Source organism: Pipistrellus hanaki (assembly GCF_964339955.1).
Source record: "Pipistrellus hanaki genome assembly, chromosome: 4".
NCBI lineage: Eukaryota > Metazoa > Chordata > Mammalia > Chiroptera > Vespertilionidae > Pipistrellus > Pipistrellus hanaki.
This window is the reverse complement of record NC_140506.1, coordinates 95,160,964-95,179,809: the sequence shown is the minus strand read 5'-3', so window position 1 is coordinate 95,179,809 and position 18,846 is coordinate 95,160,964. Positions and strand designations below refer to the sequence as shown.

Below are 18,846 nucleotides of genomic sequence, written 5' to 3'. Positions count from 1 at the left end.
GAGTGTATGTTTAATTTCTAGTTGGTCCTTCTTCATATCCTCGAGTGTCTTGTTGACTTTATCGACCTTTTCTAAGAAATTCTCTTTTTTAAAAATTTATTTCTATTTTTTAAAAGTTTAAATAAATCTTTATTGTTCATATTATTATAAATATTCCTCATTTTGTCCCCCTCCATTGCTCCCCTCCACCAGGTTCCCACCCCACCCTCTTCCCTTTTCACACCCCGCATTGACCTCATCTATAGGTACACAGTTTATGTTCCGTCTATTCCCACACTCTGACTTCCCTTTTCCCTGAGAATCATCAGTTCACTCCCCTTCCATAACTCTGATTCTATTATATTCAACAGTTAATATTGGTCATCAGGTTTTCAATTTTATTTATTTATTTTTAAAAAATATATTTTATTGATTTTTTACAGAGAGGAAGAGAGAGGGATAGAAAGTTAGAAACATCGATGAGAGAGAATCATCGATCAGCTGCCTCTTGCACACACCCTACTGGGGATGTGCCTGCAACCAAGGTACATGCCCTTGACCAGAATCGAACCTTGGACCTTTCAGTCCACAGACCGATGCTATCCACTGAGCCAAACCGGTTTCGGCATCAGATTTTTTAATTCCCTTGGTTTTTAGATTCACCTGTTGATAGTTATGTATTTGTTGTTTATAATTTTTATCTTTATTTTCTTCCTCTTCCTAAAGAACCCCCTTCAGCAATTCATATAATTCTGGTTTGGCAGTGATGAACTCCTTTAGCTTTTTTTTTTAAATTTTTTTTTAAATTATTATTTGTGAAGCTCTTTATCTGGCCTTCGATTCTGAGTGATAGCTTTGCTGGGTAGAGTATTTTTGGCTGTAGGTTCTTGCTATTCATCACCTTGAATATTTCTTGCCATTCCCGTCTGGCCTGCATGGTTTCTGTTGAGAAATCAGCTGACAATCGTATAGGTGTTCCTTTATAGGTAACTACTTGCTTTTCTCATGCTGCTTTTAATATTCTCTCTTTGTCTTTTGCTCTTGGAATTTTAATTACGATGTGTCTTGGTGTGGTCATCTTTGGATTCCTTTTGTTTGGGGTTCTGTGCACTTCCTGGACTTGTAAGTCTAATTCTTTCACCAGGAGGGGGAAGTATTCTGTCAGTATTTCTTCCAATATGTTTTCGGTATCTTGCTCTCTCTCTTCTTCTGGGACCTCCATAATTCTGATGTTGGTTCGCTTGAAGTTGTCCCAGAGATTTCTTACATTATCTTCAACTTTCTGGATTCTCTTGTCTTCTTGCTTCTGCGAAGGAGTGTCTTCTGGCTCATTATGTTCCAAATCATTGACTTGATTCTTGCGATCTTCCATTCTGTTTTTGGGACTCTGTATAATATTTTTTATTTCAGACAATGTATTCTTTATTTCTAGTTGATCCCTTTTCATATCCTTATAGGTCTTGTCTATTTTATTGACCTTTCCTAGGAAATTCTTAAAAAACCTTATAAGCGTGGTTTTGAACTCTATATCCAGTCGCTTTTGGTCCTCCACAAACGAAAGAAATGGAGGACAAAAAGCGACTGGATATAGAGTTCAGAACCACGCTTATAAGGTTTTTCAAAAATCTGTTTCCTTGTCTCGGCATTTTTGCAGCTTCCCTGAGTTGGTAGGGTGACTTTATGTGCTAAGGTGTCCCATATGGTTCAATGGGTCAGCCTCCCAGTTACCTGAGGTGGACACTCTTGGTGCACCCCTTTATGGACTGTGTGTACAGCCTTATTGTAGTTAAGTCTTGATTGTTGTTGGTATCACTGGGAGGAAGTGACCTCCAGGCCAATTGGCTGTGCCAGGAGACAGCCTTATTCGACTAGACTTGGAAAATTGTAAAAGCCTCTGTGTTCAGCTTGGATGGGGCAGAGTTTCAGGGTGGAGCCTACAGCCTTGTCTTCCTGTCAGCCCTGCCCTATGAGGTTCCTGAGTCTCAGTGTTCCTCAGTGTCCTTTGGTACTTGCTGCTTTGGTACTTACTGCAAGCACCTCTGAGAGAAAGGTGCCTGCGAGTTTCGCCCACTACCAGACAGTCTGGTCTCTCCCCCAATGAGCCTGGAACGGGGGTTCAGTGCAGTTGGAAGTGGGGTTAAGTGCAGTCTAGAGCTTTTGTCTCCTTCCCGCTAGGGCAATCAGTCAACAGTCCGTCCTCTGTGTTCAATGTGCACGCCTCTGGGGCTCTGCCTTTTGCTACTCCCCTGAGTTTCCGCCTTATAGCCCAGATTCCTCTGTATGAGCCTGGGTCCCCAGGGTCTGGTCTAGGCCTGGGTCCCCAGGGTCTGGTCTAGACCTTGGGTTCAGTGCAGTCGGAACTGGGGCTCAGCACAGTCCAGAGCTTTTGTCTCCTTCCCGCTAGGGCAATCTAGCAGCACAGTCAATAGTCCGTCCTCTGCTCACAATGTGTGCATCTCTAAATCTCTGCCTTTCGCTGCTCCCCTGAGTTTCCGCCTTACAGCCTAAATTCCCTCCAAATGTGCCTGGGTCTCCAGGGTCTGGTCTAGAACTGGGGTTCAGTGCAGTCGGAACTGGGGCTCAGCACAGTATGGAGCTTTTGTCTCCTTCCTGCTAGGGCAGGGGTCTGCAACCTTTAAGACATAAAGAGCCACTTGGACCCGTTTCCGAAGGAAAAGAAAAAATACCTGGGAGCCGCAAAACCATTGCGACATTTAAAACAAATATAACACTGCATATATTGTTTCTTACATTAATGCTATATACCGGATCGTGCAGTTAGCTGTCAATCTGAAGAAAAAAAATGACTTTTTCACTTAACAATGTAAAATATATTTTTGCAAATTAATAGCTAATTAAAATATTTAATTTACCTGGCTAATGGGATTTTTGCTCCTGAACCTCAGCGCACAGTGTCTGCACATCAGGGCTGTAAGACGTTACCTTCATTTTCACACAGGGTTGCAAGTTTTCATCTGTGAGGCGTGATCGGTGTTTGTTTTTAATATAGTTCATGTTGGAGAAGACCTGCTCACATACATTTGTGGAGCCGAAGAACGACAGGACTCCAAATGCATACTTTTTCTATGTTTATATTGATATAAGTGTTGGGGGTGGCATTCCATGTTTCGAATACAAGTTTGTCCTGTTTGGGAAGGTTTTCAATATCACTCCATTTAAGATTCTGATCCAGAATGGCCTTCTGACGGACAACATCCTCAAGAGTAGCGGTCAAGCATTTGAACTTGGACACCAATATATCTTTGTCGGCTATATCAGCCAGTTCCATCTCAAGATCAGGTTGACTTACACCTGCAAATGCAGTCATATTTAATAGGAATGGATCGATCGCCAGGGGAGTGACAGGGAAGGATAATGTGTTTTTTTTCCCTCTCTGAACTCACAGAATCGTTTCCCAAATGTACTTTGCATTGTGGTGATTGCAGACTTCAAATATTCCAAATTTATCGTATCATGACTTTGTTTGAACTCTCTCAAAGAGGGAAAGTGAGACAGTGTACCTCTCTGTAAATCTTTGACAAACACTGTCAACTTGAGCTCGAATGCCAAAACCTCCTCCAGCATGTGCAGGGCTGTGCCTCCTTTCCCCTGAAGGGTTGTATTTAGTGTGTTTAGATGTGCTGTCATGTCTACCATAAAATGTAATTTTTCCAGCCACTCTGGTTGTTCCAGCTCAGCAAAGGTGAGCTCTTTGCTGGCCAGGAAAGTTTTTACTTCTTCCAAACATGGGACAAAGCGTTTTAGCACCTCTCCTCTGGACAGCCACCGGACCTTGTTGTGGAGCAGGAGGTCAGAATATATACTTTCCACCTCACCCAATAGCAAACGGAACTGGCAGTGGTTTAAACCCTTTGCCATTATCTTATTAACAATCTGAATGACCACATCCATCACTTTTTTAGATTATCCACATTTGTAGATATGGCATTAATTTATTTTCCATTGATTTTTAGTGAGAGTGGAAGGAGGCTGGGCCAGGACAGGGACGCTGTGGTTGCCTAGCGACGCTAAGTTGCCCGAAACCTGCCACACAGAGCGCTGGGAGCGCCAGAGGTGGGCGGCTCCACGCCCACCCCCTGCTATCAGCCCTGATAGTGTCGGCCCTGCTGGGAGCCGCGGCAATGCTTCAAAAGAGCCGCATGTGGCTCTGGAGCCGCAGGTTGCCGACACCTGCGCTAGGGCAATCCAGTGGCACAGTCATAGTCCATCCTCTGTGCACAATATGCGTGACTCCGGGGCTCTGCCTTTTGCCGTTCCTCTGAGTTTCTGCCTTTTAGCCTAGAATCCCTCTATATGAGCCTGGGTCCCCAAGGTCTCGCCCAGAACTGGGTTTCAGTGCAGTCGGAACTGGGTTCATCACAATCCAGAGCTTTTATCTCCTTCCCACTAGGGAGCGCCAGCCAGGCACTCAGCCGCTCCCTCCTCTCCAGCTCCGTCCTCTCCCCACACGTGCACCGTGTCTCTGTACCTTAGCCTTTTATAGCTCCTCTGATTTTCCTTCTGGTTTTCTCTTTCCTTCTAGTTGTAGAATTTCCAGTCAGTCAACTTTCCTGTAGTTCTGGATAATGTCCATTTTGTATTTTAGTTGTATTTTTGGAAATTGTTGTGGAGGCTGCAGTTAGGCGTTTACCTATGTTGCCATCTTGGTTTCTCTCTCAGGAAATTCTTGAAAAATTTTATAACCGTGGTTTTGAACTCTATATCCAGTTATTTGTTTTCCTCCATTTCTTTCGTTTGTGATCTATTTCATTTATTTTTTATTTAAAATTATATTTTATTGATTTTTTTACAGAGAGGAAGGGAGATAGAGAGTTGGAAACATCAATGAGAGAGGAACATCGATAAGCTGCCTCCTGCATGCCCCCCACTGGGGATGTGCCCACAACCAAGGCACATGCGCTTGCTGGAATAAAACCTGGGACCTTTCAGTTTGCAGGCTGACGCTCTATCCACTGAGCCAAACCGGTTTCGGCTGATCTGTTTCTTTGTCTCCACATTTTTGCTGCTTCCCTGAGTTGGTAGGGTGGTCTTGTGTGCTAAGGTGTCCTATATGGGACAATGGGTTGGCCTCCCAGTTACCTGAGGTGGACACTCTTGGTGTACCCCTTTGTGGACTGTGTGTACAGACTTGATGTATTTAAGTGTTGACTGTTATTGATGTCCCTGGGAGGAGTTGACCTCCAGGTCAATTGGCTTTGAGGACCTGCTGTGTTTATAATGGAAGAACTGCTGCACTGGAGACATGTTTATGGGGCAGGACTTGCTTCAGTGAGGCATTGGTGGTCCTTGAGTCTGCCTCTTGAATGTGTCACTTATGTATGTGAGTAGTTGAAATCTGGTGTTGTCTCACAATGACCACTAGAAACTCTGACTACTGGATCTCCAATGGGGTGCAGGTCAGCTACTGTCTCAGGCCACTCAACAGGAGCTACAGCATGACCTACAGTTTTCTCCTCTTTGCTTTGGGTTTGGAGTTTTTGGAGCTGTCTGACCAGAGCTGAAGTTTGTTTGATTAAGCTGCAATAGGGCTAAATTTATATGCAAAAGCCACTGCTTGGGGCTAGAGTGGGTTTGTAGATTGTGCAGGTTGGGGTCTCAGGGTGTCACTAAGCTAGGGCGTGGCAATCAGCCATGGTTATCAGTCAGCCATCTCTGTGTTTCCAACGCCCTGCATCCCGTGCCCCAGCACAGTAAACAATGATTGCTGGGCGCACCTCTGCAAGAAAGCTGCCCTCACTTTTAGACCCGATGGCAGATAGTCCAGCTTCTCCCCATAGGAGTTTGGGTCCCCCTCATCTCCCCAGGAACTGGAGTTCAGAGTAACTGGGAGCTTGTCTCCCTTTAGGTTGAAAGAAGCAGTGCAACCAGACACCCGCCGCCAGCCCGATTCACACGCCTCTGTAACTCAGCTTTTTAGATCTTGTGCTTGTCTCTTTCCTTCTAGTTGTAGAACTTCCACTCAGCCAGATTTCCTGTGGTTCTGGGTGATAGTCGTTTTGTCTTTTCGTTGTAGTTATGAAATTGTTGTGTGAGGCAGCAGTTTAGATTTTTTCTATGCCACCACCTTGGTTTCTCCTACATTTAGGGTTATTATTGATAGGTTCTTATTTATTGCCATTTTAATTCTGTATGTGTAGGTTTCTCTCTCTGTTTTTCCTTCTCATTACAGCAGTGCCTATAGCATTTCTTGCAATGCTGGCTTGGTGTGATGTACTCCTTTGGCCTTTTTATCTTGTCTGGAAAGGTCTTTATTTGACTGTCTAATTTGAATGATAGCCTTGCTGGATAATAGTGATCTTGGTCTTAGATTCTTGCTTTCCATTACCTTGAGTACTTCATGCTATTCCCTTCTGGCCTATAGAGTTTCTGATGAGAAATCAGGTGTCAGCCTTATGGGAGCTCTTTTGCAGGTAACAGTTTGCTTTCCTCTTGTTGCCTTTAAGATTCTCTCTTGGTCTTTAATTTTTGGCATTTTAATGATGATGTGTCAGGGCATGGGTCTGTTTGGGTTCTTCTTGTTTGGAGTTCTCTGTGCCTTCTGATCTTGTGTGACTTTTTCCTCTACTAGGTTAGGGAAGTTTTCTGCCATTATTTTGTCAAACATTGACCAGCTGGCTCCTACACGCCCCCTAATGAGCATTGAACCCACACCCTGGGCATGTGCCCTGAACAAGAAGTGAACTGGCCACCTCTTGGTACATGGAATGACACTCAAGCAAATGAGCCACAATTGCCAGGTCATAAGCTTCCTTTGAGGATGACATGAGATGGTACTTGGGGAAGAAAATTCATTTACAAAAGTTTATTATCATCTTCCATCTGTACAGCCACTGAGTTATATTAATATCAATTATCAGTGTATTTTGTACATTAATTGACAGGTAGCATGCATTGAGTGTTAGCATGAAAAGTAAATAGACTCAGAGAGATTACAAAAGTTGCACAGGTGCCTGGTGAAGTAAGGAGCAGGATTCAAACCCAGATCTGAACCCCATGTTGCAGCTCAGCATCTCTAATCTCAATGCCTTCAATAAGAGTGCCCTTCTCTCTGCAGAATGACTCAGTGAAGACAGCCAAAGTGGAGTGTGGGGACTTTTACAACACTGGGGACAAAGCAACTATTGACGAAGAGGGCTACATCTGGTTCCTGGGGAGGGATGATGACATCATCAACGCCTCTGGGTAGGTGTGGCTGACCTGGGCCTGGCAGGCTTTCGGTTGCTACAACATTTCTCCAAGAATTGGGGATGAAATGTGCAGCCTGTTCCTGAATGCAGCCATGTTACAGAGCCCCGTCCTGGGATATCTGTGCATCTCCTCCAACATCAAAAGAAAGTTCAAGAACCCTGGAAGAGCAACCACAGGAGACATTGTGCAATTTTTAGAGGGGATATAGGATTGGGAAGGCAGACCTTGTTTGAGCGCCCATTTTCCCCCATGGGATGGGGGACATTATTATCTGTGTTCCTCCAATGGGACACATGGCACAGAAAAACAACAGCAATACCAGCTAAGCTCATGGAGAACTTACTGTGTGAAAGTACACTGCTCTGTGCTTTGTTCACCCAGTAGATGCCATTATTGTGCCTATCTTACAGATGAGAACACTGAGTCACTGACCAGTGAACTAAGTTGCTGAAAGTTTCAAAGGTAGTGCAGGGAGAGGCCCAGATTTGAACTGAGGTAGTGTAGCTCCCGATCTGTTGTCTCTACCACTTAGGTAATGTACGGAGAAAAAGTGACACAAGTAACAACTTCCATTGGATGCATCAGTGAAATTAGGTTTGTTTTACTTTTTAAATTTCTACATTGGATGCTGATGCAGTGAGACAGAATTTCCATAAAGGTTTAAGACAAAGTTTGAGGCTCCCAAGTGTACAGTAAGAGTCCTGCTGGGAAGATCCTTGTGCCACACACTCAGCCTCAGGAGGACAGCCTCCCACCCCCACCGCCCACCAGAGGCAGTGAGGGGAAGCCCTGGGCGTATCTGAGCTTGCAATGCCCAGGTCTTCACATCCTGGTCCCTACAGAGCCTTTTCACAATTCTCTGGCTCCCATGGAGGTTTCCCTCTGTGCCCAGGGAAGTCTGACTCCCAAACATGAGATTAGAGGGCCTGGGTCACTCCAGCCCTGTCATTTGCTCAGAAGCAGAGCAGGAACCATTGGTCCCACAGGTACCGCATTGGGCCGACAGAGGTGGAGAACGCCCTGGCAGAGCATCCGGCGGTGGCTGAGTCAGCTGTGGTGAGCAGCCCGGACCCGACCCGAGGGCAGGTGAGGAGAAGGACAGGAGATCAGGGATCTGCGTGTGGGCACTGGACAGCTGGTGCAAGGGAATCTTTCAGAGCAGTGGGTATGTGTGCCGCACTTACACCATGTGGGCAGCAGGAGGCACTGTAGCATCATCCATGACATCCTGAGTAAATACAGGGTATGCTGGCTCATTTATCCCTCACAACAATGCAATGAGTTAGAAACCCTTATTTATTATGCCCTCTTAATAGACAGAGAGACAGCATAAAGTAGTTAAATAACTTGCCTGAATTATATTGTGGTGGAGCCAGGATGGAAATCTGATCACTCTGTTTCCAATGAATTCACTGGATTTATTGATTACCTACTATGTACAGGCCTGTGCAATTCAATGGGAACATAAATCCGACAGGATAAGGTGCAAATCAACCTAATGGTAGAACAATTAGTTGCTATGACACACACTGAGCACCAGAGGGTAGACGCTCAATGTTGGAGCTTTCCCGTGGTGATCAGTCCTGGGCTCAAGGCTAGTGAGTGCACTGGCAGTGGCAGGAGCCTCTCTCACCTCTGTGGAGAGCGTGCCTAAGGTGGCAGTCGGACATCCCACAAGAGCTCTGGGACTGCCAGGCTAAAGGATCCCCTCCTCGAGCACACGAATTTCGTGTCCAGGGCCTCTAGTAACAATATAAAAGCAATAAGGTCAGCCCAGGGAATCTGATTCATTGGTTGAGTGTGAACCCAGGAATGAGGTTTGATTCCCAGTCAGGGCACATGCCAGGTTGTGGGCTAGATCCCCAGTAGGGGGCCTGCAGGAGGCAGCAGAGTGATGATTCTGTCTCATCACTGATGCTTATATCTCTCTTCCTCCTTTCCTCTCTGAAATCAGTACAAACATATATTTTTTTTAAGAAAGAATCAACAACTTCTTAGAAAATATAAAAACAATAAGGTCAGTAAGTTACCAACAACTATTAAATGCCTAGAGGTTCCAGGCACAGAACTGTACATACATTAGTGGTAAAAATGGGGGTGAAAATAATGATGCTGAGGATAATAACAAAGTTAAACTAGGTGCATGTGTTATGTGTAGTAGCTCATGGAATCTGAACTTAAGGCCACCATGTTCAGCTCCATGGGATGTACGCTGCGCATGTCAGAGAGAAGGAATTTGAGGTTAAGTGATTTTGCAAGGGAAAGGTAGAAATCGAAGTATTTGGATTTGAGCCGTTTCCAAAGGCTGCAGTGTCGGCTTGTTTTGCCATTCATTGCATAAACACTTACTTTTTAAACCAGGCCACTGAGTGGCACTGACCCTGAGCCCCCGCTCTGGTTCTGCGTTGCAGGTGGTGAAGGCCTTCATTGTCCTGACCCCACAGTTTCTGTCCCATGACCGGGACCAGCTCATCAAGGAGCTGCAGGAGCACGTGAAGTCAGTGACCGCCCCGTACAAGTACCCGAGGAAGGTGAGTGGGGCCATGCGCGGGCCTTCTGAGCTCCGCTGCCCCAAGTCTGGTCGGGTGGCCGGGAGATGCTGACCCCGAACACAGAAGGAGCATTTTTCTCTGCAGAAGAAGCAATTCGGCTTAGGGGTGGATGCAGCCAACTGCCTGGGATGGATCCTCTGTTCTGGGTCAGAATCCCCCAAATGCGCTGCACATTACCCTGAGGGCAAAACAATCAGACCAGTGCCCAAAGCTATTGGAGAAGGCTATTTAACATTTTTCAGTATTTGAAAAAGTCATCCAAATCAGCCACTTTCCAATTTTTAAATGTGATTCATACTAATACACTCGATATTGCCACTCTATACTTACTTATGTACACAACGAATGTTAACAAAACTATATATATCTTTAAAACATGTAGTTCATTCTTTTTTAAGATTCAAAATAATTAGCCCATTCCATGCAATAAACATTAATATTCCAAGGAAAACTATTTTAAATATGATAATGTTACATGTAATAAATAATATTTCAAAAAAAATAATTTTAAACATAACATATTACAAGCAATAAACATTAATATTTCAAGAGAAAAAATTATTTAAAATATAATAATACCAGAGGCTCGTTGCATGAAGAGATTCGTGCAATAGGCCTTCCATCCCTTGGCTTCTAGCACCAGTTTTCCTCTGGAACCTGGGACCCAGACTTTTGCTCCAGCTGGAGTCTGTGGCCTTTGCTGCAGGCTCCAGCCAGTGCAGCCTTAGTCTTCACTGCAGACTCCAGCTGTAGTCTGCCATCTTAGCTGCAGATTCAGGCTGCAGTCTGTAGTCTTCACTGTGGCCAGAATGCTGCTCCTGTAGATCCCTTCACCACCATCCCCCCCCACCCCCCCACCTGCTCTCCCTCTCATAGCAGGCTTCATGCTCCACCTGGCCACTCTGGGCCTAGAGCAGCTGGGCAGGTGCCATCTTTCTCCTAATTTGCATATTCCCTCCTGATTGTCTAGTGGGTGTAGCGAGGTGATGGCTAATTTGCATATTTCTTTTTTATTAGTGTAGATTATCAAAACTGTTCTAATATAGTATACTATCACAAAGGCTAGTGAGTGCACTGGCAGTGGCAGGAGCCTCTCTCACCAGATTTTTATTTTATTATTTTATTATTATTTTAATTTTAATTTAATTTTATTTTTTTAGTCCAAACCCTTTATTATATTCAAACACAGCAGAGATCTTTTTTTATTGTTTAAAATATTACATATGTCTCCTTATTTTCTGATTCACCTCCCCTTAGTACAGGCCCCACCACCCCATGTCCATGTCCATTGCATAAAATAATCCTTTTAAACTATAAAGTAAATGAAGTGATGTAATTGTCGCCTTGGTGACAGCATCTTAGCTGGTTATGGCCCCAAGGATACCCCATGCTGGGGTAAACACTTTTCTGGCCTGTCTCATCTGGAGAGAAAGGCTTTCCTGAGATATTAATTCTCCATAACTAAAAGAACTTCTCAGTCCCTTCCCCCCAATAACATACCCCTCCCAAATCATGACCTGACCATTGACAGATGTAAAAGTAGGTGGAGGTGAATGGAACCTCCAAGTCTCACCAGATTTTTATAGGAAATATTAAAAACCTGCAAATAACAGGATTATTTTTATTATATTCTAATAATATTTTTCTCTGGCTCTATTTTTGCTCATCAGTTTATGTTGTTCATTATATTCCACAAATGAGTGAGTTCATGTGATATTCATCTTTCTCTGACTGGCTTATTTCACTTAGCATAATACTCTCCAGGTCCATCCATGCTGTGGCAAATTGTAAGAGTTCCTTATTTTTTATAGCAGGGTAGTATTCCATTGTGTAGATGTACCATTTTTTAATCCACTCATCTGCTGATGGTCACTTAGACTGTTTCCAAATCTTAGCTATTGTAAATTGTGCTGCTATGAACATAGGGGTGCATACATTCTTTCTGATTGGTGTCTCTGATTTCTTGGGATATACTTCTAGATGTGGATTACTGGGTCAAATGGGAGTTCCATTTTTAATTTTTGTAGGAAACCCCATACTGTTCTCCACAGTGGCTGTCCCAGTCTGAATTCCCATTAGCAGTGCATGAGGGTTCCTTTTATTCTGGATCCTCGCCAGCACTTGTCATTTGTTGTTGATTTGTTGATGTAGGCATTCTAACAGGTGTGAGATGGTACCACATTGTCATTTTGGTTTGAATTTCTCAGATTATTAGTGACTTTGAGCATGTTTTCATATGTTGCTTGGCCTTCTGTATGTGCTCTTTTGAAATTGTCTATTTAGGTACTTTGCCCACTTTTTATAAAAAAATATATTTTATTGATTTTTTTACAGAGAGGAAGGGAGAGGGATAGAGAGCTAGAAACATCGATGAGAGAGAAAAATAGACCACCTGCCTCCTGCACACCCCCTACTGGGGATGTGCCCACAACCAAGGCACATGCCCTTGATTGGAATCGAACCTGGGACCCTTTAGTCCGAAGGCCAACACTCTATCCACTGAGCCAAACCAGTTTCAGCCCTTTGCCCACATTTTGATTGGATTGTTTATCTTCCTTTTGTTAAGTTGTCTGAGTTCCCTATAAATGTGGGAGATTAAACCCTTACCCGAGAAAGCATTGGCAAATGTGTTTTCCCATGCAGTGGGCTTTCTTGTTGTTTTGTTGATGGCTTCTTTTGCTGTGCAAAGCTTTTTACTTTGATATAGTCCCATTTGTTTATTTTCTCTTCAGTTTCCATTGCTCTAAGGAGCTGTATCCATAAAGATATTGCTACAGCATAGGTCTGATATTTTACTTCCTATGGATTCTTCTAAGATTTTTATGGTTTGCCTTCTTACAGTTAAGTCCTTTATCCATTTTGAGTTTATTTTTGTGTATCGTGTAAGTTTTTAGTCTAGCTTCATTTTTTTTTGCATGAATTGTTCCAATTATCCCAACACCATTTATTAAAGAGACTGTCTTGACTCCATTGTACACTCTTATTTCCATTGTCAAATATTAATTGAGCATCATTGCTTGGGTAGATTTCTGGGTTCTTTGTCCAGTTCCATTGCACTGTATGTCTTTTCTTGTGCCAGTAACAGGCAGTTTTGAGGACAGTGGCTTTGTAATATAGCTCGATATTTGGTATTTTGATCCCTCCAACTTTGTTCTTCTTCTCCAGGATTGCTGAGGCTTTCAGGGTCTTTTATTTTTTATCTCATATGAATTTTTTGGAGAATTTGTTCAAGATCTGTTAAATATTTCATTGATAGCTTAATAGGGACTGCATTGAATCTATAGATTGCTTTGGGTAGTATGGAGCTTTTAAAAATATATTTCAATTATTTTTTATAGAGAGGAAGGGAGAGGGAAACAGAGTTAGAAACAGTGATGAGAAAGAAACATCGAGCAGCTGCCTCCTTACACCCCCTACAAGGGATGTGCCTGCAACAAAGGTACATGCCCTTGACCGGAATCGAACCTGGGACCCTTAAGTCCATAGGCCCATGCTCTATATTCTCTTAGCCAAACTGGTTTGGGCAATAGATAATTTAATTATGTTGATTCTACCAATCCATGAACAAGTGGTTTATTTTTCCAATTGTTTATGTGTTCCTCTAGGTCTTTTTGAAAATACAACCTACAACCCAGGCATGTGCCCTGACTGGGAATCGAACCGTGCCCTCCTGGTTCATTGGTGGATGCCAGCCAGGCCCTTACGCTTTTTGATTGAAACATTTAATGCATTTTAATTTAGGTTTTATTATTGACATGTACTTATTTATTGCCATTTAAATTCTGTATGGCTGGATATATTTCTTTTCTTCTCATTACAGCAATCCCTTTAGCATTTTTTTGTAATGTTGGTTTGGTGATGATGTACCCCTTTAGCCTTTTTTCTTTGTTTGTCTGGAAATCTCTGTATTTGCCCATATATATTGAATGATAGCCTTGCTGGATATAGTTATCTTGGACTAAGATCCTAGTTTTCCATTACCTTCCATTCCCATCAGGCTTGTGGAGTTTCTGATGAGAAATCAGGTATCAGCCTTATGGGAACTCCTTTGTTGGTAACAGTTTTCTTTTCTCTTGCTGCCTTTAAGATTCTCTTTTGGTCTTTGATTTTTGGCATTTTAATGATGATGTCTGCCTATGAGCCTGTTTGAATTCTTTTTCTTTGGGGTTCTCAGTGCTTCCTGAACTTGTGTGACTTTTTTTCTTTACCAGATTAGGGTAGTTTTATGCCATTAGTTTTTGATACACCTTCTCTATACCTTTCTCTCTTTCTGCCTCTTCTGGCACACCTGCTATTCTAATAATGTTATGTTTCAAGTACTCCCACAGCTCCCTTAAGCTGTCCTCCTATTTTTTAATTGTTTGTCTTTTTGGTTCTGTGATTGAGTGATATTTTCTACTGATTTGATCCTCAGCTTCCCCTAATTTTCTTTGTATTCCTTCCAACATGTTCTTTATTTGTGTTATGTCATTCATTATCTCAGACTGTTCTTTTTTCACAGTTACTATATATTTTTTCATGCTGTGGAGCATTTCTACCATAATTACTCTGAACCCTGATTCAGATAAATTTCTCATCTCGGCTTCATTTATTTCTTCTGGAGAATTCTCTAGGTCTTTTATTTGGGGGTTGTTTCTTTGTCTCCTCATTTTGGCTGCCTCTTTGAATTTGTGACTATGTATTAGGTAGGTAGATCATTTACACCTTTCAGTCCCTAGTACAGGACAGTGTTAATGGCTGTAAAGATTAATTAGATCAGCCTGCAGCCTGTTAGGATTCCAACTTGAATTGTCCCTGGCAATAGTTGGCAGGTGTGGCAAGAGTTTTTTCCAACAGGGTGGGGCAGTTGCTTCTGCCTGGAGGCTAATTGGACTTTTAATCTCTTAAGTGCAAGGTGTTTTTCAGTCAGGTGCATTAACTGTCTGTCTTCAGGCAAGTCAAATGTCTATGTGGGGAAGATGTCCCCTTGAGGGAATGACTGAGCCCGGGAAACTCGGGGTGTCTGCCTTCTGAGCTGTGTCCCCTGAGTTGTCCGTTCTGGGCTTTGCTCTCACAGCTCCAGTCTACTTCACCCTCCCTCTGCCTGAACACAAAGTGGGTGGCTCCACAGGGAATTTAGTGTGTTGGCCCTTTAAGAGTGTGCCTTAATTTTCAGCTCTTATTCCCTGGCAGATAGCAGCCCACTGCTTTTCACAGCCAGATATTATGTGGGTACCCTCCTCAGTTTAGGTTCTCTCCACTGGGGAGCTCAACTTGAGGTTAGACCCCAGAATTCTCAGTAGCACCCCCCACAGCTGAGATATCTCTCTAGCACTTCAGTTGCTGTCATTGGGTGTCCAGGAAGCCCTTTCGCACCACTGCCCCTCCTCCAAGTCTCAATGCAGTCTCCACTTTTGTTCCTCAGACATCAGAGTCCTCTGCTGCGAGTTTTCTGTTGATTATTCAGGAAGTTGTTCTGTATTTTAGTTGTAATACCAGTTTTTTCCTGGGAGCATATTTGTCCATCCACTTCCTATGCCACCTTTTTATTATTGTTGTTATTATTATTATTATTTTAATGTTTATTTCTTTATTGATTTCATAGAGGAAGAGAGGAGAGAGAGAGAACCTTCAATGATGAGAGAGAATCATTGATTGGCTGCCTCCGTACACACCCCCTTGGGGACCGAGCCCACAACCCAGGCATGTTGTCCCTGGCCAGAATCAAACCTGGGACCCTTCAGTCCGCAGGCTGACACCCCATCCACTACTCCAAACTGGCTAGGGCCTCTGCTGCCATTTTATATCTCATCTATGGCAGTTCATTCTTATTCTACTGCATTTGTTTTCTGTTTACATCTTTAGTTATTGTCAATATTTCCAGTGGTTTTTAAAGAAAGTGGAAGGAAGGGAGGGAAGGAGACGGTGAGAGAGAGAGAGAGAGAGAGAGAGAGAGAGAGAGAGAGAGAGAGAGAGAGAGAGAGAGAGAGAAACATTGGTGTAGAGAGACTCATTAATTGGCTGCCTCCTGTACATACCCCAACTGGAAATTGAAATTGAAATCCAAGTACATGCCCTTGATCTGGAATCATGCCCATGACAGTTTGCTGTGTGGGATGATGCTCCAACCACTGAGAAAGACTGGCCAGAGCTGCATTTGTCCTTTAGAGAAATTATTTGTAAAATGTAATATTATCTTGGAATTTTTAATGATGTAGATTTTTTTTAATACAGAGGTACCACAATATATTATTAAGATAAAAAACAGGCTATGAGAGAATATACTTAATATTATTGTATTTGTTTAGAAACAAAGTTTGAAAGGATACCTATGTCAACAAGTAACCATTTCCTACATTGTCTGAATGTTTATAGTCAGTTCATGTTGTAAAGCTGTGGAGCTAACAGTTACTGAATATTTACTTCACGTGCCAGGCCCTGGTTTCAGTGCTTCAGGTGCATTCTTATTTCATTTATCCTCTCCGCAGCCTGAGATGGTCTAACCATGAATGTTACGGAGTTGAAATTGAGGCTCAGAAAATGGAGTTAATACAGGCAGAGCTGGACCTCAAACCAGTGTCTCTATAACAGCAGCAGCATTCTTGCTTTAATATTAGGCTCTGCTGCCTCCTAGAGAGTAGAATAGGGGATGCATACCAGTTAGGACAGCCTAGATCAGTGGTTCCCAACCATTTTGGGGCCATGCTCCATCTAAGCATCTCTAAAATCCTGAGCCCCCCCTTGTGACATGTACTTTCAAAAAGTGAACTTCTGTTCATGTGAAGGAACCCTAAAAGACCATTAACTTGGTCTAAACAAGCTTCTAAAGAACATGGCATCCATGCAAGAAAAAAAAGAATGAAAGGACAGTTGAAGTACTGAGTAAGAAATCACTAAGAAATTGTTTAAAAAAATAATGATAATATGAAGTGATATGAAAAAATAGCAAATGAAGTTTCAAAACATATAATGGAGAACTGAAATAGATAAATATGTCACAATATATATTTATACTAGAGGCCCGGTGCATGAAAATTCATGCACTGGAGGTGGAGTTCCTCAGCCTGGCATTTCTCCTCTCACAGTCTGGGAGCCCTTAGGGGCAGGAGTCGACCCAGCAATCAGGGGAAGGCAATGCTGCTATCACACTTCCGCTACCATCACTGCCAGTAGCACAAGCCTTGGCCAGCCCTGGTTACCTGAGATTTGGCTGGTCCTGGACATTTGGACAGCTGCCATCCCAGGCCTGCCAGTGCCTCAGGCTGGTCCTGGGCAGCTGGGGTTCTGCAGGGACTGGGCACCATCATCTTTTGGCTATGGACACCCCCATCTTTGAGACGGTGTGAAGGTCAATTAGCATTTTCCCTCTTGATTAGACAGGATGCTGTGTATGAGGCCCCTAGAACCATAAAAAATGGGAAAAATTCACTGTTGATAACTCATTCTCAAATTGCTCCCCTTGAAAATCAAATTGGCCCTCTGTGTGATGTGTCTCCCATGTTGGACACCACTTGGCTAGTTGTTATTGTAACAAACAGCCCCACAACCGTGTGGGTTATTGTAAGAAAGGCTCATGCCACATGCCCATCCTGGTCTTCTGGGAGCAGGATAGAGAAGCAGCCCCCACATAGGCACCTGCCTGGTGCTGTCAGAGATGGACAGAGAGGGTGACCAGGCTCAGAGGTTCCCACTCTCCTGTGAGAGGGGGCATGCTTCTCTCCACCACATTTCATTGGTCAGAGCATGTCACAGGCTGCAGCAGCTTGAGGGGGTCAGGAGGAGGACCTGACGTACTTGGCCCCCACCACTGAGGCCACCACCTGCTGCAGCCTGTTTTGCAGACGTGCAGGGTGAAGAGAGGAGTTGGGACGGGTAGGAAATGAAGCAGGACTCAGGCTGGTTTGCTTTCTCCTCACGCAGGTGGAGTTTGTCCCTGAGCTGCCCAAAACTGTCACTGGCAAGATCAAACGGAGTGAACTTCGGGAAAAGGAGTTCAGTCAGAAGCAACCCCAGTAAATTCAGCATCCCTTCTGATTGTGACCTTGGGCACACACCTGGCTGCCTCGGTGCCCCCACATGGCTGGGGCAAGGTGGGGGTGGTGGGGCTGATTGGGAAGGACCCAGGACTGCCAGCATTCCCTCATTTCTGTTGTTTTAAGTTAACATCAGTCACTACTCTGCCTCCAAGGCTTTTGTTCCTTTGGATTGCCCAGGCGAGTGCTCAAATTGGGGCTGAAGATAATAAAGTGCTGACAATGACATCAAGGGTGATCCTGTGTTGTGCATTCATAATGTACATGAACCTGTGGTAAATGCGGTCCCTCCTTGCCCTCCCCTCTCCCTTTAGAGAGAGCAAGGACCTGGTTCTACCTCCTGTTGTCTGCCGCACACACCCCAGTGTTCTCATGTGGCCCCGCACGTCCAGTAGATGTCCAGTTCTGGGAGTGATGCTCTGAGCAGCCCAGGCACTTTCCTCAGCTAGGACCCAGCCTAGGTTCGGTGTGGGCAAGTGAGTGTCCTGCTCTCAAGGAATGGAGTTCCACAGGACTCTCCTAGTCTCTGGGAGAGGTTCCCAGTCCCTCATTCCTAAGAGGGGCTAGGGGCCTAGGAGTCTTACCCCTCAGCTTTCCCCCATGTGCACCCACCCACATATTTCTTCCCAGGGATCCAGAGTTCTCTCTAAAACACTCTCTCCACACTTTTTAAGTTCTTTCAACTATCAGAGTCTTCTCCAAACCCTCCCCGAATCTGGGCATGGGGTTCTATGAAGTGACCCTTCCATTCATCCATCCTTGAGATGGACCCCCAGGGCTCATCACAGGCTGGGAGGAGCAGGGGCAGAAGAGGCTCAGCCTGGGGGTGGGGAGGAAGCACATATTGTCTCCTCCTTCACCGCTGGGAGTTAGTCTTAGGGAGATTGCATCTAAAGTTGTTTGTTGGGGGTACAGACACAGAAACACACAGGGAAACGTACAGATACCACTTGGGAGTGATGTACACCTTTAGCCTTTTTTTTTTTTTTTTTTTTGCTGGGAATCTCTTTCTTTAACTGTAAATTTTGAATGATAGCCTTGCTGGATATAATAATTTTGGTCTCAGATCCTTGCTTTCCATTACCTTGAGCACT

General features: G+C 43.9%; 1 protein-coding gene across 2 annotated transcripts in view; it reads left to right on the top strand.

Moving 5' to 3' along the window:
- Window positions 1-17,982, top strand: part of LOC311622129 (acyl-coenzyme A synthetase ACSM1, mitochondrial-like) — a 99,357-nt gene extending 81,375 nt beyond the window's left edge. For both annotated transcript variants that reach the window (XM_084882947.1, XM_084882948.1), the window contains 4 exons: window positions 7,055-7,182; window positions 8,175-8,274; window positions 9,600-9,719; window positions 17,640-17,982. In XM_084882947.1, coding sequence (XP_084739073.1) covers window positions 7,055-7,182; window positions 8,175-8,274; window positions 9,600-9,719; window positions 17,640-17,735 — 444 coding nt within the window. In that variant the 3' untranslated portion in view covers window positions 17,736-17,982. The remainder of the gene's footprint in view (window positions 1-7,054; window positions 7,183-8,174; window positions 8,275-9,599; window positions 9,720-17,639) is intronic.
- The last annotated feature ends 864 nt before the right edge of the window (window positions 17,983-18,846 follow it).